At 40.9% G+C, this 26,474-nt stretch overlaps 3 protein-coding genes across 3 annotated transcripts; all 3 read right to left on the bottom strand.

Moving 5' to 3' along the window:
- Positions 1–1,533: 1,533 nt before the first annotated feature.
- LOC131885398 (uncharacterized) lies at positions 1,534–9,268 on the bottom strand. The gene is made up of 4 exons (XM_059233432.1): positions 8,930–9,268; positions 3,829–4,035; positions 3,664–3,747; positions 1,534–3,427 (listed from the first exon to the last, which is right to left on the bottom strand). The coding sequence occupies exons 1-4, from the start codon at positions 9,008–9,010 to the stop codon at positions 2,177–2,179; spliced, it is 1,623 nt and encodes a 540-aa protein (XP_059089415.1). The 5' UTR covers positions 9,011–9,268; the 3' UTR covers positions 1,534–2,176.
- A 3,568-nt stretch (positions 9,269–12,836) lies between these two features.
- LOC131885396 (uncharacterized) lies at positions 12,837–18,297 on the bottom strand (the record flags this gene model as incomplete). The annotated part of the gene is given in 3 exon segments (XM_059233429.1): positions 12,837–14,992; positions 15,535–15,783; positions 15,867–18,297. Coding segments are annotated over 3 exon segments (2,826 nt in total), but the record flags the coding sequence as incomplete, so codon positions are not given.
- A 5,842-nt stretch (positions 18,298–24,139) lies between these two features.
- LOC131885400 (spermine oxidase-like) lies at positions 24,140–26,038 on the bottom strand. Its single transcript, XM_059233434.1, has 5 exons — positions 25,793–26,038; positions 25,529–25,733; positions 25,231–25,453; positions 24,865–25,158; positions 24,140–24,807 (listed from the first exon to the last, which is right to left on the bottom strand). Exons 1-5 carry the CDS (start codon positions 25,912–25,914, stop codon positions 24,251–24,253), a joined length of 1,401 nt encoding a protein of 466 aa, XP_059089417.1. The 5' UTR covers positions 25,915–26,038; the 3' UTR covers positions 24,140–24,250.
- Between the last annotated feature and the right edge of the window lie 436 nt (positions 26,039–26,474).

The following is a 26,474-nucleotide window of genomic DNA, read 5'->3' as shown; positions in this document are numbered from 1 at the left end:
GCAGTAAAACTGGATGTCGCTGAAGTATCTCGAAAACGAAGAGAAATGTCCGTTTTGGCGGTCCTATGCTCTTCTGGACAATCAATGTTTTAGCATCACGGTATGTTGACTGCAACTAGTTTGATGACGCTGAAATGTCTTGAAAACGAGGGGTAATGTCCGTTGTTCTGACGGTTGTGGGCTTCAAAATATGCCCACCCAAAACCAAATCATAATAAACAGCTGTCTTTGAGGTCAATTATGGCCGCCAGGTGGCAGGATTACCTCGCCTACGTATGGGGCAAGCTCTGGCAGGTTCCTTTGTTTGCTGGTACCAGTGTCAGCGATGCAAGTTTGGAGCTTCAAACATGTTTTTGAGAAGCTGACCCTTCTTTCACATTACTATATGAGGAACGGTCAGCTCCGTTAAAACCAGGTTGAAACGCCAATTTTGCATCACTGGCATTGGCAGGCAAGTTTGTTTGCTGGTACCAGCGCTTGCCTAAATGTCCGAATAGTTTGTTGCAAAAATGTACTTCTTGTCTTGTGTCTTGTGGCTCATGATCATTTCTATAAATTCCACACTTCAGTCACCCCGACTTTCGTCCGTGTTCTTAAATAGAGCTATTATTTAGAGCGAACTTGGTATTGCTAATGACCTCGAAGATTTTTCTCTCTTTTTTTAAAGACATCTTATTGAAAAAGCCCAATGAAAATCTAACTTTGATGAGCTGTGTTTTTGCGCAATGTCACAAATTGGAAATCGTGATAATCATGCAAGCATACCTACCTTTACAATATCTAGTCTTCAAACACTTTTGCCCATTCCTATTTCCGGTTAATTTGGTTTTAATTTGGGATTTGGAACAATTTGATTTGCGGTAATTTGATTTGGTCCATTTGAAAATTTGGGAATTTGATTTGTTCCCATCAGTACTACTCTTACTGATGGCCACTCTCTCAATGCACAAGCTAAACAAATTTTGCGTTAGACAGCTAAAGCCATGAGTACCGGTCATGACGTCATGATCGTGGTGTCTACAGTGTGCTCCTTTTCATTTTCAGTGTGTGTGCAATATATTTTTGTGTGTTCGTTTGCGTGTGCCAATGTATTGTTTTAGTGTGCCGAAGTATATTTCCAATTGCCCAACTCCCACTTTTACATTAGCAATGATTAAATTCGCTCTATGAATACCTTCACAATTAGCATGAACTGCAAGTCAAAAGCCCCCATTCGAGAATTCTACAAATTGGTTTCTTGCTCATTCAACTCCATAGCTTCATTCCCTTGGTTTACATAACTCCCCTTCTTTTTTAAACGCAAATGCTCATAAACTGGTATTAGACTTTGCAAAAGAGCGTGCGAGCCCACCATGTGCCTCCATTGATTCCTTGGCAATAACATGGCGGCTCCTAGCGACCCAAGATCCAGCAATTACAAGCATCGTTCCTGCAAGCAATTCTTACATAACTACTAGGACATACCAGTATTTTGGTGATTTTGGCACTCGCTTCTCACTTTTTTTTAGGTTGAAAAAATTTGCTCATACAGTATTGTCGCAATATTCAAATATCTTTATTTATTCATTTCAGAGATAAATACGATGCAGCATTCGAATAATGTTGAATTTTAAGCTCAATTCTATCGACGTTTGGATTTGAGTTGAAATTGCCTAACGTTGCTTCGGAGGTGATGTTCCCTGGGAGCGATGAGGAAGCAGTTTTCCTCCTCCTAGAACTTGGCGACTTGCTTTCGACATCAATTGGTTTATGATGCTCACGCCGAGATTTGACCAAGGCTTTCTTTGCCCTGTCGCTATGAAAGCTCCAAGGCCCCCTTTATGCGTTATTGTTCGGAGTCCTGTCAAAAAGAGCCTTGGAACGTAAGTGTGGATCCCGGCACACTGGTTTCTGGCCAATGCTTTACGTGTGGGAAGCAAGAGTGCTCCGCAGTTCTTTTCATATGAGGCTTGTTTGTTCACGTTTGTATGTAGAATCTTGTTCGGCCCCGTCCTTAAACAATCACCGCTCTTTACGTTCATCCTGAGAGGATCTTGCTGAAGAATGCTCAAGTGATCCATATTCCACAATTTTCTTGATTGATCAGAAAACGCACCATTCTTCAGTTGATTCTTGGCCGCTTTGTCGCCTGTACAAACTTGCTTATTAACTTGAGCGTGGGATATGACGGTCTCGATCAGGTGTGTGTGTAATCCTTTTTCGAGATCTTTTTCTCAATATGACTACTTCCGCTAAGAATATTGTCCAAAATTGTTCCCAGATTAGATGTCTGCACAACAAAAGGGAGGCAACTTAAGCACGGAGAGAAGTTCATGTTATCCCCAAAACAGGCCAAGGTTATGAATTCCCAGTTTTCTGTCAAGGGCAAATGCTTTTGGAGGTATTTGAAAGCGTTATCGGACTGCTTCTTGATTTTCTTGACGTTTTGTAGCGACGAAGTGTATTTGCACTCCACATAAATTATCTTCTTCCCTTTACCACAAAATATGAGAAAATCGAATTCTTGTTGGTGTTGCTTCCTTCCCAACACTTCTAGGCCGCTGAAGACCGTGATCCAAGCAGACCCCATGGGTGCAACGGCCTTGAGAGTTTGAAACACATCCTTCTCAAAGAGGTTTCCTACTAGCAGCGAGCTTTTCTTTACCATGACCGCACTCTGAGGTCCTGTGAGTCCCAACACTTTGCTTGTGAAAAATGTGGCCAAGCAATTTTGAGGGGAATTAAGAAACTTTTTCAAGGTCTTCTTTTGCGATATCGTTCTCGTGTTTATTTCGGCCTTTTGGGCTTTCGTCATCTGAATGTTGTTGGTCTCCAGTGGATCGAACTTGCTCAGAAACGATTGAATGCTAGGAGTCGACGACGATCCTTCTAAATGCTGCCGAAACTTTAGCCACATGGAATTGGAGTCGGACCCTTGTTGAAACAAAGGGGCAGCCAGAATGTCCTGCCAGACCATGTCTTTCCACAATTTTTGAGTGACCATCGTCTCCGGATCGTCCAATTCCCAAACATTAATCAAACGATGCGCCCATTGCAGTGTTTTCATGGATATGGATTCAATTTCTGGCATGCTGATGTCTTGAGAGACTCGCTGAGAGGATGAAATTACTTGCTGAACTATTCGTAAGTATTTTTTGCAGTCATTTGGAACATCGGAATCCTTCTCCAAAAACTCATTGGGAATGAAAATACTTCGGGCAATGTTACTTCGATCTTGCGGAAACCGACGGTCCCAAAGGTTATTTATGTCGCTTTTGAAGGAAGAGATCATTTTGTTCTGGTGTGACTTTATGGGCTTCTTCACTTGTTTCTTGATTTTTTTATTAGTGTCAAATTGTCGTGGAAGATTGGAGGATTCATCATTCGAATTGCAAGCCAATGATAGCGAGCATGACAAGCGCTCTGATTTCTTGGTAGGACAAAGGGTCTGTAAAGTAAAGTATCACGTTTTGCATGAAATATTTATTGCAAGTTATAGCCCCATAATCCGTTGTCTTTTTACTCAATTTGGTAATTTTTGGGAATGTTTGATTATCAGTTCTTAACAATACGATACGATTTTGAATGTGCAAAAATTTCGTTCTAAAATTTGCCTGATAGAGTCATGTTACGTGCGCACAAGAAAGAATGAATAACAGTTGTGAAACAGAATTTTTCACGCACCTGATTGTCCGGAATGTCCACTTTTTGTGTCATTATTTCTTCTTTGATGCCTTGTAATTGCTCCACAGTCAATTTGAAAGCGTCCTACAAAGTAAAATAAAATGAAATTGTAACGGAACCCAATTGTTGCGACGAGAAGTCTGGTGGTATGTTTAGCCTGACTACCTTGTTCTTGCTGACTTTGGAGAGAAACATCAAAAATCCCACAGGGTTGGTCAATTTCGAGCTCTCGTGAAGTAGTTTCACATCGTCCTCATTAAGACCTAGACTTTTGGCCCATCTTTTCAACATCGCTGGTGCGGCAGAAGCCATGATCACTTTGGCACTTACTGACGAGGGGTGCGAAAGGTTGCTCGTCTGCAGCGGCATATCCTAGGAAAGAGGGCGTTTGAAATGTTTCATCATCTTGGTCATGATTCAAAAATTCACGACCCACAAAAGACAGCATGTGTGGAAAATAGTGATGGCGAGATTGAACTTTGTAACAAATTCTGGGACTTTTTGAACTGCCTGCCATATTTAGGTGCAGACAAACAAGCCTTGAAACGAGAGAACAAGTTAGCTCTAAGATGCAAAACTTTATCGAGGTATTATTCAATGAACAACTTAACATTTTGGTAAGGTGACAACGTGAATAATACATCGCAAATCTTCAGAGAGACCTTTCAAATCTTGCGAGGGTAGAATTGTGAACCGAAAAAGTATGCCTTCTTTGCACAAGATAATTCAAAAAGAATTGTTTCAAAAGTAGGGAAGTATCAGACCTGCGTCAATTGCATTGTAATAATTGCAATTAATTGCAATTAGAATTACAATCGTTTCAGATGTAATTGATTGCAATATCGCTTACTAAATTTCCAAATGTAATTAATTGCGATTTCAATTACTTTCAAATTGCAAATCATTCAATTACTCTTTTGCAGAGTAACTCTTTAGAATCAAAGGATTTGGCGTCCTTCTTTTTACGATTTGTCATCTTTCTTATCAAATTATGGAGATTAGATATGTGCGAAATGTATGAATGGAACAACTTAAACGCCTTGTAATATCGAAATGCAAGAACAATTAACATGCCCATTAAATTCTCTGATCAATATTATCATTCTTTAAAGATAGTTTAGCACAGAAAGCTTTTGTGATTTGTGTATGATTTACTCAACGCAAAGTCGAATAAGTATTGAAGTCAATCGAGAGAAGTTAGAGAAAAGTAGAAGTCTAGTCACCAGAACTGTAGAGCAAAGGAATGAATTGCTGAGTCAGATTCGTTTTTTTCTTTTTGGTTTGATTTTGGTTTTTCACGGGCTTTTCTAACCGCTACAGGGAATGTAATCACCAGTACTATTAAAATGAAAGATTATAATTCGTCTATTTATTACCTTTCAATTTTTATATGATATTTGGTCTACCAACGAATTTCAATAGTCCTTGAATGTAGGGTTGATCTGGTATGCTATTTAAAAATTTGCCCAAGTCTGACTTGAAAGATGCAACCGGATCAACAAGGCCTACGTATTCCCTACGAATATTAGAGGGAAGCAAATTAAACAATGAAGGAGCCCGAGAAAGAAGAGATGTGGACTTCATTGTTCGAACTAGCCTGGATTCTCGAAGGCTTGAAGGTGCTCTCAAAACGCACCTTAAGCCTCTACGGTCACTAGAATTGACCCTAAATCCTGGGTTGGGACAAAGCTCATGGATGCTTTTGAAGACATACAGTGCCAGATATCTCTCGTACCCTCTCTGAACACTAAAGTCCCAACTTTTTTTGGTCCCTCCCAATAAAAGAGTTCTCTCGTTCCTGTGATGTTCCGAGTGAAACATCTTTGGATTTGTTCGACCTTTTGCAAACCTGCTGAACTCATTGGAGTCCAAATGGGTGAAGCATATTCAAGATGTGGCTAAACAATCGACTTGGACAGAGTCAGCATCGTGATGCTATCTCTGGACTTAAACGTGCGATATATCCAACCACATTTGAAAAGCTTTACCCACCTTCAACTGGATATGCTCATCAAACTTTCCGTTATTATGGAGAACTACACCTAGATCTTTCATAGATGAGACCTGCTCAATATCTTTACCTCCATTATCTACGAATGGAGTATTTAAAGGAGTTGACCCAAATGTCATATTACTCTCAGTTACCCAAGAGTAGATTCGATCTAAGTTCTTTGCAAGGCTACTGGAATCTTGGCCATTCCTACCAGAAACTAACTCTGTATCGTTAGCATAAGAAGAGAGACTGGCAGTGATACTAAGCTTTTGAAGCGGGGCAACGAATATTATAAACAAGAGGGGCCCTAAGATCGAACCCTGGGGAACACCTGACTTGACATCATGAATGTCACTAAGGGATCCCTCAACCTTAAGCAATTGCTTCCTACCAGAAATGAAACTTTTTAACCAATTGAGAACCTTGCCTTGGATCCCAATCTCATGGAGCCTGTTAACTAAAAGGCCATGATCTACCTTGTCAAAGGCCTTGGCAAAGTCGAGATAGACTACATCAACTGATTCATGGCTCTCTAGTCCCGCAATAACCTGCTCAATACTGTATGTTCAATCAGTTGGGTAACCGTGCTAAAATGTGCTCAGAACCCATGATGGCTAGGAGGAAGGACTTCATGTATATCAAGAAATTCAACAAGTTTGAACTTCATGATCTTCTCAAACACCTTCGCAATATTCGAAGTGAGAGAAATCGGCCTATAATTACTTAGCGACTTATCTCCCCCTTTCATAATTGGAACAACATGAGCTAACTTTATTGAAGATGGAAACTTGCCCTGATCCAAGATGCAAAGCATCAAGTACGAGAAAACAGGAGCGAGAACCAGTGAGCATCTCATCAGAAATTGAGATGTCACGCCATCAGGACCAGGAGAGCTCGAAAGCCTCAAGTCCCGGATGGCCTCTAAAGCATCTTGATCTGTGACTACAAGATCATCTAAACACTCAACTTGAGTCTGTTGAGATTGACAAGGTTAGTCATCTTCAGAGCAATGAGCTGTTGCTTCCGATTCAATGAAGCAACATCGACATCTATCACAAATCCAATAGCTTTAAAGATGAATTGCTCATAATTTACTTTGTTCTTATTTGTCGAACTAATTATCGAATTAAGTAGCTCAGGGATGCGGCAACTAATCTGGTCCGAACAATCTTTAAGAATAATATTCATCATTAAATTTCCTGTTCAATGTTCCTTGATTATTAACTTAAGACGATTTAGAGTTAAAAGTGTCACAGGAATTTATTGAACGCTATTGTTCTTATGATTTACCAAGGACGACTTTACCACCTAATGACGTCGTCCTTGGATCTACCTCAGACACAATAGTTGGTGGCAATGATTTCTGGCAAACCACAGCACTCTTTTCCATGAGCACAAAGTCAAATGACCATTCTAGCCTAAAGAGAAAAGTTCTTTCCTAAGGAGAAAGTTAATGTGCAAGATCAAATGAAGAAAAGTTAAGATGAAGCAGAATTCCAACGGTTTTTAGAGATTGACAATCTTTTGAAAGACAGGTGGAACTGCAATTGTAATTTGGTATTCGAAACGATTCACTCGGCAAATCATAGGAATGTCTAAACTCTCCACATGAGATCGACTTCAGCATCTACGCCTGTACAGTGTGCAAAAGAGACACGAACGGCATGCCATTTTAAATACTTTTAAATGTATCCATGAGCTGTCCCATACATAAACGGACATTAATTTCGTCCAACGAGGCAAGGAACGTGTTCCCTGTATCCAACCTCATTGGAACTACGACAAGAATGCGACTGCTAAATCAACCATGCGCCACTCATTTCTTGAGAGAGGCCCAAGACTCTACAACAAACTGCCCTCCTCCCTTCGAGTCATCTATGTTGAAAAAAATCCTCTCCCCGAATTCAAAGAGGACCTGGGTAACTTCCTCCAAAGCATTCCAGACCAACCTTCAATACCCGGGTATCATCGATCAGCAAATTCAAACTCGATTACTGATCAGATTCACTTTAGAGGGATTGTGTAAATATATTTGTGCCTTGGATCCATTCAAGACATCTGTCTGTGTACAGTAAATATATAATTATTATTATTATCATTATTATAAATATCTCAATTGCAATATCAATTGCTCTGTTTCTCTATGAAATGAATTATATTTACAACAAATGCCCAGAAAGTATGCAATTCTCTGAAGGTAAAAAGTTTCGAAAAATAAAATAGAGGATAAAAAAGGAGCGCCACAAGGCTGGTTTATGAACGACGTTTTTGTCAGTCAGTGACATTCAGTGACAAAATACGTTCTAGTGAGCTCTATTGTAAGGTTGTTATCTTAATCATTATGATGTGATAACCCTTTTAATCGCTTTTTTCTTCTTCCGTTTGTTAATTTGTTTTTCGATGTCATGATTGTCGGAGAACGCCATGGCGCTACAAGTAATAGCTCAGGCATTACCTCGCAATCTAACAAAAACTGAGCCAACTGTAAAGCCGGTGTCAATCATATGTGACCGTTCGTGACTCCGAGAACCATCATGATATTTTGATCTAATTTTTGACCTCATTTTGTGACTAAAACGAGTAACTTGGTGATCACAAAAGCTCCATTGCCTTAAAGCCAAGACTCAGTCAGCTCGAAATTTAATGACAAGTAAGGCTCAATAATCAAAACATAAGATGTGAACGCAAAACCAAAACTATTTTTCCACTATTCTTGACTTAATACACTTGATAGGGCAAACTCAAAAGAGTCCGATTTTCGACCATCAAGGAAGTCGTGAAGTTTTGCTCAACTTTTGATGGGCCTATTTTTACGTCACCCAAAATCAGTTTGAGTTGAACAACTGAGTCCCAAATGGTGGTCTTAAGGGACTGTTATAGAAGCAATGAATCAAAACACCTTGAAAACCCAACCAAGGAAGTCATCTAAAAGAAGTCTTACGCTACACGAAATATGGTTTACTTCAGAGGGCGCTTTGTGACTCCTCCCCTAACAATGAAAGAGCCGATTGAGCCAATTTCTATTTTTTCTTTCAATTTCGCTGGCTCATTCTATCAAAATTGTATATACATTTAGTGACGCGGGTCATATAATGTCCGTAAAAGCTATCGCTTTCACGGGCATGTCACGAGAAGTTTATTTAGCAATCCACCGTGCCTCTTCAAGTTTTGTTTTGGCAATCTGACGTTATAAATAAGGGTCCTTATTGATGACGCGTGACTAATGTACCATTGAAAAGCAACAAATAGACAAATTTAGTTCTATGAGCTTACTGTATTCTTGATGTGATGGTTATCCGCTCTCAACAAGATCGAATGTGCTGAAGATAGGATGGAGGTCCGTGGGTGGATCATAAACGCAATTGTCCCTCACTAGATGTATTTTCACTGAATAGAGATCTGGAGATATGAAATGTTCTGGTTTTAATCACCGAGTGGAGATTTGCAGCAACGAGTTGTTTCCACTTCAAACGTTCAAGAATAACTGTCCTGCTCGATTTCTTGCTCCTTAAGTTTGTGATTCATTAACGACTACTGTTTCGAGCCATCGTGTTGATGATATTTATGACAGATTCTTGTTGTTGATAACGCTCCTTTCCCGTTTGGCGTCTTCTACATATAATCTCTTTAAACGTCGAGTCAAATTCCTCACCGGATATGAAACAGTTCTGATGAGTGGTTGCGGTGTACCACGCTGTGCTACTTCCTTTCAACGTCTCGCGCTAAATGTCTCTCAATCTCGCTCATGGTTGTTAAGCTGACCCATTTTCTGTGTGCTGACCAGACCACCCATTTACGTCTCGTGGGATTAACCAAAGAGACCTAAAACTAAATGAGCAAATAACGACTGAGCTGTTTGAACAAGTGTCTCAACAACCGCGACGACAATGTCAGCAATTTGTAAGGAGAAAAGCTCCTTTGAAACGAGTGCCAGAATTCACTTTGACTTCCAATAGTTTTCCCACCAAAATCGGTCCGCTCGGGTACGATGGAATCAACTCGGAGACCTTTTTCAGAATAAATGAATATTATTAGTAACTAAGGCCACTATGATTAAGGGCCAGCCATTTTAAACATGCACTTGTAAGGTGATTCGTTTAAAAGATTATCTACTTGATCAGGAGTGAGCCAAACATCATGAATATCATGTAGCCTGTAACATAAAGTTGACTGCCTTTCCGAGGTTTCATATCCCAAATTTTGGGAGTAATTGTAATTTTGGCCCCTTTATAATAATAATAATAATAATTATTGATTATGAAATCACCAGATTCCAACGACCTTCCTTGTTTTGTTGGAGTAGAGCAAATCCCAAGCACTTCAGTCGCGACTCGCGAGGCATCAGTGAGATGGCCAGTAGGCTTGCTCATGTCAAAGTGGCATAAAAAAGGTGGTGAAACTAGGGCAGACTTGACGTCCTCGAACGCAGATTGATGATCTGGCAGCCATTGCCAGACATTTTTTGTTGAAAGGTGTGAACGTAAAGGACATGCTTTGCTCATTAAAGTCGAACTGCAATTTAGAAAAATTGGTTCAGTGGGCCAAAGAAGCTCCTCAAATCTGTGATATTTTTGGGAACCAGAAACTACGATATCGATTGAATTTTTCCTGGATGAGGGGGATACACCATTCCGTCCGATTATAAATCCCACAAATTTCATTGCTTTTCCAATCGTGAATTTGGCTTCGGAAAGAGTAATTTGGTTTTCATGGCATCGATCTAACAATTGTTCAATAATTTGTTTGAGCTCTGTGAAAGAATTTCCAAATATCAAAATATCGTCGACCAGCTTGCGTAAATTCGAGATTCCTTCTAGTGCATGATGCACTCTCCGGCTGTATTCATCACCGGAGCTACGGAGTCCCATGGGAGCTCGTGTAAAACACTTACGGCCCCATGAAGTTGAAAATGTAGTGAGTAATTGACTCTCATGATCCAATGGGAGTTGCCAATACCCTTTAGTGGCATCAATGGTAGCGAACCATTTTGCCGATGCGGGGATGGAATATGTGATTTCTTGGGGTGATGCACACGGGTGAACGGGTCTTTTCACGAATTTGTTAATTTTTGTATAATCCACCACCAACCGAACGCCCCCGTTCGGCTTACCCGCTACGTGTAATGGGTACGTCCATTCAGTTGGTTCAACTACCGCCCTGACGATGCCTTTGTCTTCCATTTCCTTTACTTCGTTTTTGGTGGCTTCACTACAAGCATATGGAATCGGGCGTGCCACCAAACGTTGTTTTGGGCGTTGGTCTTCTGCTATTGGATGAAGGTAGATGTGCATTGGAGGTCTCGTCATAGCTTGAAAGGAAATAGTAGAGTCAAATACATCCTTAAAAGTAGCAGCGATATGAAGTTTCCACTTTTGACAGGGTTGGCTCCTAATCGCATTCGACTCTTAAGATTTGTCCAACTTGGTTTTCATTTTTACCGTAAGAAAGAGCATCCACATGAGAATACGGAAAAGTTGTCGGTATAATATCCAAAGCCATTAAGGTGTGCCATGATAGTAGAATATCGAGGATGTTTGGGGTGACGTACCCTCTCACCAATGCACTATGATGAAGCCAAGTAATCTTCACAACAATAGTACCCGAACAAATTAGAGATTCTCCACCGACAGCCACAATATTCTTGCCGAGACCAAGATCCTTGTTGAAGGATAATCCATAATCCTGTACAATACCCTGTGAAATAATGGTCTCCGTGGAACCTGTATCTGGCAATACGTCAATATCGAACGATTTATTACCTTGGCACAAGGACACTTTTGCCAATGGAGTGGCCCGAACTTGATTTGCCATTGTGTGAAAAACGTTCACTGCTCGATTTGAAACGGAAACTTCCTGATCACTTTGAGCACTATCCGTATACTTCGAAGGACAGTATCGCGCAAAATAACCAAACCGATCGCAATTGAGGCATCTTATATTTTTGGTGGGACATTGTTCCTTGGGATATCTACTATTTCCACATCTATAGCAAGATTGCTAGGTTGAAAGATTTCCTCCCGTTGAACGAAGCCCAAACTTAAAGGAGTTCATGTCTTGTTTCGATTTTCTGTATGAATACGTTTGAAAAGTGGTCACAAACTCCAGTTCCAAGGCCCCCCTGATTGTCTCCCATGCCAGACATTTTGCTTATACTACTGATAACGAGTGATCGTCCATTTTCAAAAGCTCGACCTGAAGGTCTTTGTTCGTCACAGTGCACACTATGTGCTCCAATAGATGATCTGCGTATGGCAAATTATCCTGTTGGCATTATCTCCCAAGAGTTTCAAACGGACGAAATAATCGCTAAACCTCTCGCCATCCTTTTGTCAACACCGCTGGAAATGCATTCGACGGGTCATTAAATCTATAGTGGAAGCAAAATACGTTTCCATTTTATTCAGCACAATCCCGACAGGTTCATCATCCCGGACCTCGAGAAGCAACTCCAACGTCTGTACCACTTTCAAAGACAAACAAGATCGAAGAAAGGCCTTTGTTCTCGCATTGTGAATGACTCCATTCGATTGGACATGTACAAATCCTCAAAGGACTTTTACCATGTCACTCAGAAAGGTTAGCATCCACCTCCAAATTAGCAGGTTTTAGAGCAGAGTTTATACGGTTACTCGAGGTCAATCTGTTTGATGAGGTCTGACCTGGTCTGACGGCTCTGTTCTCCTTGGACACGCCGTAATTCCAATTGGTCACTGAGTCCATGGAACGAAACCTCAGATTTTTCAAACGAAATCGAAAATTCCTCTGATGCAGAAGCCTCGTCCGAATTGTTTTCCACCGCATGACGCAAAATCATTGCCTCCCGAACTTGATCCAGTGCGTTCCCCGCTCTTCGTGCAATGATTTCAATCTACTCGATGGGTGCATTTACTTGTAAAGCCGATTCAAATTGTGATAGGCAGCGATTTAACGATCGCAAAAACTGTCCTCGACCTCTTCTTGTCTTTGCCACCTCTAGTTCACTGGCCATTCTGGAACTTTTTCTTCACTGCTTCACACGCTCCGTTTGTGATCCTGATCCTACCGACTGTGCCATGTGATGATATATTGATATTGAGTCTTTATTGTAAAATGGTAGTAGACATATTCCATTTCGTTCTAAATCCAGTCCTCTCCGAGAGCAAGGCCGAGCTGATATCTATGGTCGCTAGACTCTACCACAATATAAGAATAAAATTTACTCAAGAAAAGGGAAACCGATTATTGACGTACTAAAAAGCATGCTAAATATTTCTGAAAATGTTTAAAAGTAATCGAAAATTGGCATTTATTGTTTATTGTTGAGACCGCTCATACATTATCTAGATGATAAAAGACTTTTGGTAAAGGAAGAGAGGAGAGAGAGTGACCGAGAGACAAAAAAGGGAGAGAGAAAAAGACGGAAGAAGGAAATGGCATTGTCAAGAAAGTTGAGGTTAAGTAGTCAAAGCCTGGGCACAGCTTCATAGCGATGGTTCCTCATGCAAGGCGAGAGGCGTTAGGTGAGTTTTAAAACTTTTTGGTTGTGTCGGCCATTCTCGAAGTAAGCGGAAATTTGTACCAGACTCTGTTCATTTGAACAAACAAGGAGTGACTACGAATCTTCCTCCTGACCAAGGGCTCAAAAAGGGCTTTAGTTGTCAATCTTCTACAATAGTAGTATAGTAGTAAGTGTAGTTGCCATGCGATCACTTTTGGATATTTCAAAGAACGGGAGTGCGCCACCCAATGGGGCAACTTTAGTTGACACGTGCACATTCAATCGGTTAACACCATGTCTAAAATTTGACCCCCTCTCCTCTAGAGATTGGAGAAAATTAAATGAGATACGGGCCAGGTAAGGTAGATGTCTGGAATCTTTCACAGACTTGGTCGCCCGCGTTTGGACTTTCTCCAATAGATCAACATTGACACGGTTTGGAGGATTCCGCACTTCGGAGGAGAATTCCTAAGGGGGCCTCACAAAGGTCTTGAAAATATTCACAAGTGTGGTTGAGTCCCTTGAGCAAAAGTGACGAATGATCATACCCAACATCCTGTTCGACTTCGACGCCAATTTTGCACAATGTTAGCTGAAAGTCAGTCCTTTATCAAAGGAGACTCCAAGGTCGACATCGTGATCCACCCCCAACAGGAGAAGACCATCAAGTTTGTACGTGACATCAGTGTCAGATGTTTTAAGACATTGAGTCATTGATAAAGACAAGAAACAAAAGTGGATCAAGCACACTGCCCTGCGGTACATGGGGAGTGACCTTGGCCCACGGAGAACCCTGGCCGTTGAGCACCACTCTGCTGCCTGCGAGTCAGCCAGGACTGTATGTTCCGACGCATTCTGGCTAACCTAAGTCTGATTTGGCTGGCAAGGCCATATCCTCAACGTCGGACCAGAATCCGTTGGCCTTTGATAAAGTGGACTGTAGGTATGTCTTTTTCACGTCTTTTTATATCTCTCACGAGCGACTCACACCGTCTTTCTTTGTTTCTTGTCTACATAAAAATTCGCACTTCGGAAATATACAATAATCATCACCAATCCTCGAGAGACGGTCATGATAAATTGAGCAATGAATCTAAGCCTATATTCGTCCATTAAACCCGTCTGAACAACTGTATCCAGTTTAGAATTTCTCCTCCAATTCCCGCTCGTTTGAGCTTTAGAATCAGCAGAGTGAGAGACCTTGTCGAAGGCCTTTGAAAAGTCCTTGATAATTTTCCATGGTGCTAACAGATTATTTGGGCATCTACGGTCAGTACAATTGACACTAAATCCTGGGTTGGGACAAAACTCATGACTGCTTTTGAAAACCTACAGTATCAGATACCTATCTAAACATGTAAATAATTACATATTGCTCGTATCTTCTTTCGACACGGCACAGTTCCAGAGATTGAAGCCGATCCCAATAATTTAAATGACTCATGTCTGCGATATTTCGCGTGAAACTCCTCTGCACTCTTTCAATCTTGTTTGGACATGCTGCGGTTATGGGAGCTAAAATGGGGGATGCATACTCCAATACGGCTGAACAATTGATCTTTATGAAGTTTTCATTGTAAATGGGTCCCGGGATTTGAAGGTGCTGTATATGCAATAGAACGATACTTTTTCCGTAAGTCGGAAATTGAAGCAAATCAGTAAAAGAAACAATAAAATCGATCTGGAACGCAAAGTGCGACTAGCTGATGGATTTTAAGTCAACATTAGATGTTCAGCGTTTGCGTTTTGTTTTCTGCCATGGCAACGGAAAATAGTGCCTCGGAGGTACTTCCATATCCAAAAGAGTGCCTCAAATAAGCTCAAAATGCTCATTCCTGTGAACAGAGCAACCAGTCCGCCTGCAATTGAAATCTATTTTAGGTGATTGTATCTGGCGAAACGAACGACACACTTCCCCATTAGTGGTTTTGGGACTCAAGTGTGTCAAAGCAAGGACTTCTAGAGATATGGACTGCAAACGGAAGCAGAAATATCCTATCTCCTAAACCGCTCATCTTATTCCAAATAAGCACTTCAAACGACCACAAGATGTGGTTGAATAGATGAACTCAGCCAAGTTTGAGCCCAAACCTATGTTTAGGGAACTCAGGAGACATGTTCAAAGTTGTGTAGTAAACACCACATAAAATTTGAATTTTCGGCCTGCTCATGGTCAGCTACATAAGCTTTTGACAACATAACTTTGAAACGATTGACTTTGCATGTAAATGATATAAAATTGACCTACCGTTAATTGAGGAGATCTACGTTTCTTATTTTATTACTTTAATTCGAAAAGTGGCTCAGAGTGGCCAAGAGCAGGCCGATTTGGCGGGAAGTTCGTTCGCAGTCCATATTTCTAGAAGTCCGTGGTCAAAGCTAGCCAAAACCCAACGCTTACCAAAATTCGCCAAAGCCCCTATGAAAGTTGTTCGAGCGCTTTTTTTGACGACTGTCACACTTGTCCCTAAAATTTGGAATTCCACCACGGCCGAATTGTCGCATCTTTCATGACAAAACTCTTCTTTTCCTACTGTCAGTGCTTCATAAGATCGATTCTTTCCGGTTAGGTAGTCTTCGATCGGAAACGAAACAAATGGAGACAGGTCTGAGCTTTGGCCATAATCCAAGAGAACGAACGACTTTGATTCTACAAAAGATTAGAAATGATTCAATTTGGGAAAACGTTTTTAGTGTATATAAAAGTACAAGACAATGGTGATATCTTCTCACCTGATGAGCAGGGACGTTCCATGACTTTCATGTTCATTGAATAAGGATATGTGATTGTTTCACAAAGGGGATAGCAACGACAATCCTGCAACGTTGTGGGTTGCTGAAGGATTTGCTCCACACAAAAATTTCCACGGTAATCACAGAGCTTGGTCAACTGACCATCCAGAACCATATGGGGATAGTTCCATGGCAAACATCCACATTGTTCGACTGCCAATTTCAGTCGACATTCCAGTTGACAGTTGGTCTGAGAGTAAGATTTAAAGAGGACCGAACCAGAGCTCTCGTCTTGGAATTGGCATTTCCGTTTTTCCAAAGGCATGGAACGGAGCGATTCTTCAGCCGTGTGAACTTGTGGAGTGATCAGGACTTGGTATTCGAATCCGGGTTTGACCTTGATGTAGTCATTCCGGAGGTCAGCCAAGCTTCCTGGGTGGTGGATGCCGATTTTGAAAGACTTATCCAAAGAGCGGAATGAACTTCTAGGTATGCCTCCGCTCCAGCTATACTGAGGGTTGCCAAATTTGATGAAATTGTCGAATTGTCGGCTTAGCTCGACATGAATTTTCAAAGTATTTTGGGGTCCAGGCCCATCGACCAATATTACTGGTTTCCCATGAGATCTTATCTTCGCATTCATTACCGTTTTGAACGTATTCAAATACGACGTGTCTAAGAATAAATCTTCATAATCAGCAGAATTGAAGGTGTATCCCATCCCGGCATTGGTGAAAAGTCTATGAAATAAGTTGCAGGAAGCTATGTGATCTTCAGTGGGAAATCCTAGCCATTGGCAGCCAAAAATCCTGGGATTGCTTACTCCATACGGTTTTTTAATATCCTCAAAATCTCCGAAGTAGCCTTGTTGCGCTTCTTCAAACATGGCGTTATCCTCCGAGTTCCAATGTGGAGCTTGTTGGTTGAATCGCATCATTTTGAGAACCCCCTCATGTTGAGTCGAAATGGCCTCCCAAATCCGACAACAGCCGGCGATTTTGGGATGCTCGTCCTGCCCACATTTAGACGTGTTGAAGTTGCCGAGATAATCAAAGTTGTAGCACTTCATTCTTTTATAGATCTCTTTGGCTTGGTAAAGTTGAGCCTCTCCTGCATGATAAGGTAAATCTAAAACTTGACTGATCTCATACAGAGACATGTTCAGTTCCATGGTCTTAAAAAATCGGCTGGCCCCTTCGGTCAAAATGTCTGACACGATTTGTTCTTCCAAGCTAGTGGGGAAGGGTTCGAGGTCAGGAGCTATATCGCCCTGGGGAGGACTGTATCGCTTGCCTCTAGATTGCTCACCAAATATCAAATAAGACTCCGTTAAACTTTTAAGTTGGCCCCACAACAATGGCATCTTGTGAACTGCCTCAAAGTAGCGCTCGAGAAAATGGCCAAATTCTGTAAAGGTCACTAGATCGGACCGGAATATAGCCAAGGCAATCAGTCGGGCGCCCACATAATTCAAGGCATCCAGGCAAATATCTGTCCCATTGGTGCAAGCATCTAGACTTTTTTGCTTCGGTCGGAATTGATCAGTCAGGCTATTGAAGACATTCTCAAGAACTGAATTCCTTTCATCCCAAATATGTTGGTGCCATTTTCCCAATGTGATTATCGCTTCCGCTACATAGTCTTGAAACTCGTTGTAAAGGAGGTCTGTCGTCTCATTTGGGAAATCCATACGCATAGCAGCCAAATAAGTCAAAAGGTCGTTTTCCAGGTACCTCGCACCAAAATTTACAAACATGGGTTGTTGAAAGAAGGCTTGAAATTCCGAGTTTGAAAATATTGTTGTGAGGGCTGAGATTCCATCCGGAAAGTCTTTATCGTTGTGGAGGTCTCTGATCTCTTGCACGGTGATGTTTCGACCCAAAACACTTTCCACATGTGTCAGGATAAGGGGGTAAATTGTTTGGTACAGTCTTATCTTGAGAGGTCCCAATCTCCTGTTCAGCGTTGCAAAACCGTCATCGGACAGGGGATCCAGTAATGCCCTAGTCAATCCCCAGTGGTTCCAGATGGATCCGCCATCCACCGTTATGGCGGGAAAGAAAACCTCTCTAATGTCGGCGCTCTCGTAGGAGGTGATGGTGGGATTGGTTTGGAATTCAGTAATGGACTCATTCACCACATAACAGGAGTAAGAGAGAGCAGCTATGACTACGACAGTCCAAATCAGACGATCAAGAATGTTGACCTCTTCAGCAATGTACTTGGTACCATGCATCGTGGTTTGGGCGAAAAACTCCTTCACAAATGATCTCAGATGAATCTCTTTCTCTTTCGGACCATCTGTTGTTAGCGAAGTTTCCGAGGGTGGGCAATTATTTGATTGGATCTTCGGCGAGTCTTTAAGAGCCTCTGCCATTTGCCTTTCAAGTTTGCTGATTCGCCCATCCTGCTTCTGAGTTTGATCGTCTTGCCTTGCTTGTATTGACATTTTCAATGGAATATACACACCCAATTTAATCGATTTCCTCTTTTGGGGGGGGTTGGATCTGAACAGTATTTATTTTATTCACCTGACACTTTGCAATGTGCGCTAGACACTGCAGACAAAAATTGGTGGGGCACTTGAAGTAATTACATCGCCATTGTTGGTCTGACGGCAAATGTGTCTGTAAAAGGGCATTAACTTTTCAATGGCGATAGACCTTGCACGCACGATTTCCGGGAAAGTATGAGCGCTTATGCCATATGCAAACAATGTAATTGTCTATACATGAACTAAATCTACCCGAAACATGGCGGGTGTCTTTCAGTGAAACTATCTTTGATGACAATGGACCAATTAAGTGCCTCTCAATCCTCATTAATGCATAGAGTTGAAGTTCAACTTATTGTAAATAAGGCCCCAATTGAAAGAACTCCCTGTGATCTTGGGAAGTTAAAAGCTGAGTTTTGTGGGTCTGGTTGGTGTCTAAAATGGCTCTTTGTGAAAGGTCGAGGACGATTATGAAGATGGGTTCTCTGTCACGTCAGATATCGTTTGGTGTTTGAACCTAAGTATTGGAGACAGAAGGTTGTTGACTTGTTCAGGTTCTTTCTTGAACCACTCGTCTAAATGATAAACAACATTTAACGGACGTACACCAATTTGCTCAAATGATACTTTTGCGTTTCCAAGTATGCCAATAATGCATGAACACATATCACACTTCTAGGGCTTGAACCGCTACCGAAAAAAATACTCCGTTGCTTCTCTAAAGCGGCGATGCTTTACTGCTATAGTTACCTTTTTAGAAAATGTAACGCGTTACCGTTACTTTTAGAGGAAAAAAGATGGCTTTAAACTGCAAAATTACTTTTTCTGCGATTTGTTTTTATCAAACCCTTTCGGGTGCAAGGATACCAGGATTTAAGTATTGAAGGGTTCTTTTGTTTTAATTTTTTTTCCATTTTATTAAACATATTAAAACGTACTTTTTAAATCTTTTTGTTCATGGTTTGAAAAAAGTTAACATAATATAAGTATTCCACATTTCCAAGCCGGCTCTGGTTCAGTCTCGGTTATGGACATCATTCAAGACAGGATTAGCGAGGTTAAGAACAGTTGCCCAGTTTGTTCGGGGGAAACTGAGACGGACTTGTCTCGTTTCAGACTTAAGAGATGCGATTAATTGATAGTTCCTCAACATTCATGATGGAAACTATCTTTGGAAAAGTCAGTAAAGAGGCTAAACAATGCTTAGACTTGGTCTTGGCAGAGAAGGATCCTTTTGTAGTCAATAAGCCCTTAATTATAGAGGCTTTAATTGCTTGGGTCAATGAAACCAGGGTGCTGCTTGAACAAGTAGTTGAGAAGTCGACTGATTTGACCAATGTAGAGGTTGAAGTAGTACCTCCTCTTGAAAAAGAGCACGAAAAGACAGTTGTAGAGAAAACAGTCTGTCCTGTTCATCGAAAACAGCCTTGTCCTGAACAAGGAAAAGACTGCCAGTTTGACCACCCTAAATGGTGTCAAAAACTTCTCAAGTTCGGCCTTGAGAAGTACAATAGGAAGAAGAGATGTTCAAAGGTAGATTGTCCTTTTTTTCACCCCTACATGTGCCGTCAGTCCATGAGACTTAAGCCTTAATGTACGGTGTACCTCCGTCCACGTAGAGAGGTTCCATTTCAGGTTTCGGCCAGCTTTTCACAGCACTACACACGTCTCAAGTTTCAAATTTCAGCCAAGCAAAGCACCAACATAACTCACTTGTTCTCTTTTTCGATGATTTCTTGAACCAGTGTCAGTCGCTTTTGCACAAAAATAATATTTTTACTTGATAGTGCTCACAAAGGACTGCTGCCCAAACAAAACCAAAGACGCAAGCATAGAAATGGACGCAAGCCATGGTAGCACTCATCATGGATTTCTAGAAGACCTGGATGCCGCACGGTGAAAAGAGGATGTGACCCATAAGGGAGAAAGGGATAGGCTCTATGTACTCTTGAAATAGAGCTCTTGACATAATTTTCAGTGCTTCTTTCTTCATTGAAAGTACTAAAGCATCAATGGCTATACGTTTTTAAGATAAACAGCCAATTTTCAGTTATTAATTTCATATTATTAGTTCTTTTTCACACCTAAGTGTGGAGGTATGGCAAATTCCAGTATTGGCTGGCTTAACACCCCCTCCCTCATTATAAGATTGACAAATGCAAGACATAAGCTTGAACAAGCACTTATTGACAACTGCAAAAGTGACATACAATACCTGATATACTATTTGCCAATCTCATCTTCAATCTCTTCCCAAAAATAAGTAAAATAAATCAAAAATAAGCCTCTGAATATCCAGATGAAGTCTCATTCAATAAGAAACATCAAATGATGAATTGAATTGGAAGAAGCAGGATGATAAATTAGAAAAATAAGTTCATAAGAAGATGATGAACCTTTTAATATCCAACCAAAATTATCTGGCGGGCGTGTTCTACAGTCTACAATCCAAAAAATACCGAATAGTTTTGTTCTTGGAAAATTCATATTCATTGGGATTTGCAAGGACCTCTTACCTCCTTGTTGCATTGGTCCCAAACAAAGATTATTAAGAGTGATTGTCCTTTATATCCACTGATATGTCTTACCAATTACAAGAGGATAAATCTTTCAGGCCAGTTGAGAGGTCCTAGGAGAAACTTAATGATCGAAAATTGAATAACTTCAATTTAGTCTCTGCTGTCCCAAAACTTTAATTGCAGAACTAAACTTGCACTCAGTACTTCCCAAAGTATGGGAGGCATGTTAAGCTCTAATTTATATATCAATGAACTAACTCAGAATTCAAAATGCTCATAAAATCTGCGTCAATAATTTTATTGAAAGATAGTTTTTGTCTCATAGATAAAGTGCATTTGGATGATCAAGGCATTTGAGGTCCCATTCTTGATGATTCTGGTTTTCAACATTCACTTTTGGGATACTACAGTGAGTTGTAAAAAGTGACTTTCAGACATGAATGTGGCAGTGTATCCTTCAGAACATGTCATAGAGAAAAAAGATGGATTACTTCAAAAAATCTGTTAGGGGAGGAAAAGGCACCAAAATTAACTTCTGACAAATAGCTATTAGGCGGATTTCTTAACAGATATTAGGGTGATTTTGGTACAACCCAAGACTCTCAGCTTCATCATGATATTTTGAGAAGTTTCAAATTTTTGGACTATGAGAGCTATGGCATTATTTCCAACAAAGATAACTAATTTTGAAGCAATTCCAAACACTTTTGGTTTTTTGCTTTGGGCTTACACAACTTTTTTTTTATTGCCCATGCACTGATGAACAGAATTGTTTGTCAAAACCAAGAGAACTGTACATGTTTCAGACACTTCATTAGGACTAAATTAGGGTTCAAATCATTGAGTCCCACAAATGTCATTGAATAGTCACTTTTTCTAACCTCATGATTGTGGTTCTTGCTCTAAGAATCTCCCAAGGGACACAATATCAGGATAATTTGACTGAACACCGTGTGGAAATGTTAGCGTGGTTTAATAGCCATTTTTCTATCATTTGTTTCATGGGCAGTTGTAGAGAGAAGTTCGTATTGGGCCATAATGTCACATCACCACTACTGAATAAATGATTGAGCTTTTCTGGTGAAAGCTGATGGGAACTTGAATTTTAGCACTATTTTTAAACTATCAATGGACATGATTTGATTATGAAAACTAATCGAAAGTATTTTCACCCTAATATACTTCAAAATGCTTAACATTTTGTAATCACCTTACAATGAAATGTATGCATTATTTCTAATTGTTAGCCTCCTAATTTGAAAAGAGAAGCCCTGAATGAGCACTCTCAAGGCAAGTAGGTCCAACAGAATATTTCAGCCCATTTCATCTCTTGGTGCCAAACTATTATCCCAGCTGATCTGCCAAAGACTAAGGCAGCCTTGAGACATGATGCAGGCTGAAGTGGCCTTGCTACTTTGTCCTTTTTCCCATAGGGGTCACACAAAACGTGAATATGTGGCCGAGCGGAGTCCATTCCTTTTTAGATGTTCATTCACTCATGTAAGATATCGGGGGGGGTGTCAAAAAATACGGGATTATCATGCGAAATTATTCAGGGAGACTAAAAAATATTTGATCATCAAAAATTCTAAATGTCTTACAACAACTTAATTAGCTCTTCCTACGACAAATTAGAGGCAGGAATTTGGAATAGAGTGGGCATTTGCGATTTTTATCTAAACTGAAAATGTCCTTCTTTGTATCTGAATACGGGGTGTGAACATAAAGAACAGATTATTGAGGAACTAGAGAGACATGGGTCAGTGGTTGATGTTGTATGTCTTGATTTTGCCAAGACCTTAGATAAAGTAGATCACGGTCTTTTCTTGAATAGACTTCAATGCATTGGGTTTCAAGGCAAAGAACGCAATTGGATAAGAAGCTTCATTTAGGTTAGGAAGCAAATTGTTAAGGTCAAGGAATCCCTTACAGCTTAGTGACATGATGTCAAGTTAGGTGTTCCCCAGGGCTCCATCTTAGGACCTCTTCTTTTTTGTAATATTCTTTGCCCCGCTTCAAAGGCTTAGTATTATTGCCTGTGTCTATTCTTATGCTGACGATACAACGTTAGTTTCTGTTGGGAATGGCCAAGATTTCACTAGACTTACAAAGGACGTTACTGAGAGTGATATGGCACTGACCGCAATGAAATTCCGCTCTTTGACCTTCAGGTTAACACTTTTGAATACTCCACTCGTAGATAACAGAGGTGAAGATATTGAGCAGGTCAAATCTATGAAAGATTTAGGTGTAGTCCTCCAAAATAATGGAAAGTTCGATGAGCATATCCAGTTGAAGGTGGGTAAAGCTTTTCAATTGTATGTTTGGATATATCGCACGTTTAAGTCCAGAGGTAGCATCACGATGCTAACTCTGTACAAGTCGATTGTCCAGCCACATCTTGAATATGCTTCCCCCATTTGGGCTCCAATGAGTTCAGCAGGTTTGCAAAAGGTCAAACAGGTCCTCAGAGAATACGTTTGCCTGATTGATCCGGTTGCATCTTTCAAGTCCGACTAGGACAATTTTTAAAAAGCATTCCAGATCAACCCTACGTTCAAGGACTAGCTCGGTCTGCCAACTCAAATTCGTTGGTAGATCAAATATAATAGAAAGAATGAAAGGTAAAAAGTAGACGAAATATGACCTTTCATTTTAATTATACTGGGGATTGCATTTCTTGTAGTGGTTAGAAAAGCCCGTGAACAAAACAAATTAAAAATAAATCATAAAATACGACTGGCTTTGAACTAATGCTGTAGAGACTCATAATTACCCTGGATAGTTACAAAATTTGGATTCTTTCGACTTCAACAGATATTAAATGTGTGGGTGAAGACAACAAGGCCAGTTGTAATTGTCTCAGTGATCCAGTATCAAATACATGCAGTAGTGCCATCTAACTTGTTAAGCGTTCGGTGTTCTGTAATAACGATAGAGATACAGATTAAAAATTACTGATGTCAAATTTGCAAATCGTTCAAAGTTGGCCTTTATTCTGCTTTGAGTGCTAAATGCGACCTTTTTTTAGTGATATCAAGCTTTGTGACAATTAAAGGAAACATTTTTGAATTAGTTAAACGTCAATCCAATTCAGCACTGTTGTGTGAAAATGATAATGGAAGAAATTTGTTTGTATATCAAGGATCTGAAAAACGTGGTCTTTGACACACTTGTCTGTCCCTTGACTCATGGCTAATAAACGACCCCATTAAAAGAGGAACGTAATGAAACCAATAAAGGACGATTGTGCCACAGAGTGATGCACACCCGGTCTTTGAAACCGATATATTCAGCCACACAAAACAGAGGGTCTGTACACGAACATTATGGGCTCTGGGCAAACTTCGCATTTGTAATACAGACTTGCATTATTTATGTTGATCGATAAGCCGTTGAGCCTCCCTCAAGCCAGCAAATCTGGCCCCATGAACGGTCGAATAGCCGGTTTCATGAGTGGCCTCTCCGGCGAAAAGGACTCTAGGAATGCCCAATGGATCACACAATGGCTGAGCCAAATCATTGATGTACGTCAACAAATCTGGTTTAAGAGAACCGTAAGTGTAGGTTCCCCGAAATAACGGATCCACGATCCATGATGTCTTTCTGATTCGAACAGGTCCTTGGAGGCTGATATCGCCCGTGCAGGATTGCAAAACCTTGGTGACCGCCGATATTATCTCGGCATCTTCCAAGTTTTCCATGATTTCGGCACCCTCTCCTCCAATCCAGGCCAAAAGAACATTGGGGTTGTTCAATACTTCATCGAAACCAAAGATGGACTTGTACCACTCTTCAGGATATCTTTGAGATTTGATGGCATCTTTTCCCCATGCAATTTTCAAACCTTCCTCCCCTTTGGCCCAGAAAGGTTTGTCAAACTCGAGGAAAATCTTTCCGCATCGCCCAAATCCAATGGAATTAATGGCTGAAAATCAAAATCAACCTTCATGTCGACAGGTCTTTGATTCGAGAGATTACATACCTTCTATTTTTGCATCGGGCAATGACGGCAAAAAGAGGGTGGCTTGATTCTCTTTCAAGTACCCTAAGGAAGCGGTGAGGATCACGTGGTCACATTCAATATCGTTTCCGGCCCTCGTGGTTAGACATACTTTGTTTTGGCTCTGGTCGATTTTGATTACTTCACTCTCGAATTGAATCTTATCATGGATCTGATCCACGAGTGGCTGGAACACGTTGATGTATCCGCCTGGGATCTTAACATCGCCCCCAGGGATATCCCAAAAGCATCCGTACAAGTTGGCAGAGCTGAATTCTGAAAGCGTTTACTAATAGTAAATAGAAGACGGGTTATGAAATGACAATTAGTTACATGATTCCACCATACCGAGTTCATCTCCGTTATGAAGTCGGAGATAGTTGATCATGCCCCACAGAATGTCCTCCAAAATCTCTTTGTCTTCAGAGTCAGAGACCTTGTCTAGTTCTTCGTTGAACTTATTCTCGATCCATTGAGCCAGAGTTTCATTTTTGCCCTTCCCTTGATTGTAAAGTTCAGCAGATTGGCGCTCGATATCGAAAAAGAGTCGGAAGCCGATTTCTCCCAATTCCTGTACGAACACACTCAACCGAATACAAAAAACGCCAGCATACAAAAAAAATTGGTAGATAAATTTTAAGCTAACCTTCTCCACGTTTTTCTTTCCAGGCCGATAGAACAGCCCATTTTTTCGACTAAACCTTTGAATCTGACCCTCGTGAAGCAAAAGGTCAGGGCTTTGGTTGGCGAGGTTAAAGATCGGGTTAGCATAAGAACCCCCATGAATCCAATTCGCCCCCACTTCGATTAGTGATTGGCCAAAAGTCTCAGTTCGGACACGGCCTCCCCATCTAGATTTTTCAAGCCGGAAATTAGCAAATGGACATTCATTTTGCCAATTGAAGCATACCTTTTTGTGCCTTCTAACACGGTAATATTGGTGAGGCCTCCTTGATGAAGATGGGCTGCAGCAGATATGCCGCTCACTCCCGCTCCAATGACGACAATGTGCGGTTGATGGTCAGAAATCATTTTGCTACCGAATAATCGTCCTGGACCACGTGTGCCTCAGAACTTGTCAAACTGGACTGCCCTTGTACTAGTCAGTGGACAGAATGTATAAAGTCTACCGGTATGCCCCGTTTTCCACGGGAACCGAGAACCTGATTGACCCTATAAAATGCCTGTTGTTGCTAGCGGATGTTTTTGTAATTTTGTTGGCCTCTTTGGGCTTGAAGTACATTGACAAAATCAACGTGGCGCGAAGGCAAGGGTGGGCGTGTTGAACCGAGAAGATAGCTTCCTGTGCATTATTGGAGAAATTCCAGGCCTGAAGAATTATATTTGTTGTTAGCATATGGAAAAAGTTAAATGCTCTTCGATGACATTTTGGAAAAATGGATGCATCNCTGCCCTCCTAGATCAATCATGCTGCCACTCTGGGTGATTGGGAGAGATATCCCAATCACTTCGTAAGTCAGCCACAAACACCTCCACAAACTGGGAGTGCTCATTCCGTTTTCTTCGTACTCTTCAATTCAATTTCGTGTAAAATTCCCTTTCAGGACGGGGTAACCCTCGATGACATCCGT

The sequence above is a fragment of the Tigriopus californicus genome, chromosome 8 (assembly GCF_007210705.1).
Source record: "Tigriopus californicus strain San Diego chromosome 8, Tcal_SD_v2.1, whole genome shotgun sequence".
In the NCBI taxonomy this organism is placed as follows: Eukaryota; Metazoa; Arthropoda; class Copepoda; order Harpacticoida; family Harpacticidae; genus Tigriopus; species Tigriopus californicus.
The sequence above is the reverse complement of the archived record's forward strand: the minus strand, read 5'-3'. Positions and strand labels throughout refer to the sequence as shown.

Coding starts and splice junctions, on each gene's coding strand:
- LOC131885398 (XM_059233432.1), bottom strand. CDS start 9,010: ATGATCCACCCACGGACCTCCATCCTATCTTCAGCACATTCGATCTTG. Junction 4,036..8,929: donor ACCATCACATCAAGAATACA/GTAAGCTCATAG, acceptor CCTCTTTCCTAG/GATATGCCGCTGCAGACGAG. Junction 3,748..3,828: donor CCAAAGTCAGCAAGAACAAG/GTAGTCAGGCTA, acceptor TTTACTTTGTAG/GACGCTTTCAAATTGACTGT.
- LOC131885400 (XM_059233434.1), bottom strand. CDS start 25,914: ATGATTTCTGACCATCAACCGCACATTGTCGTCATTGGAGCGGGAGTG. Junction 25,454..25,528: donor GAAAGAAAAACGTGGAGAAG/GTTAGCTTAAAA, acceptor GTGTTCGTACAG/GAATTGGGAGAAATCGGCTT. Junction 25,159..25,230: donor TCATAACGGAGATGAACTCG/GTATGGTGGAAT, acceptor AAACGCTTTCAG/AATTCAGCTCTGCCAACTTG.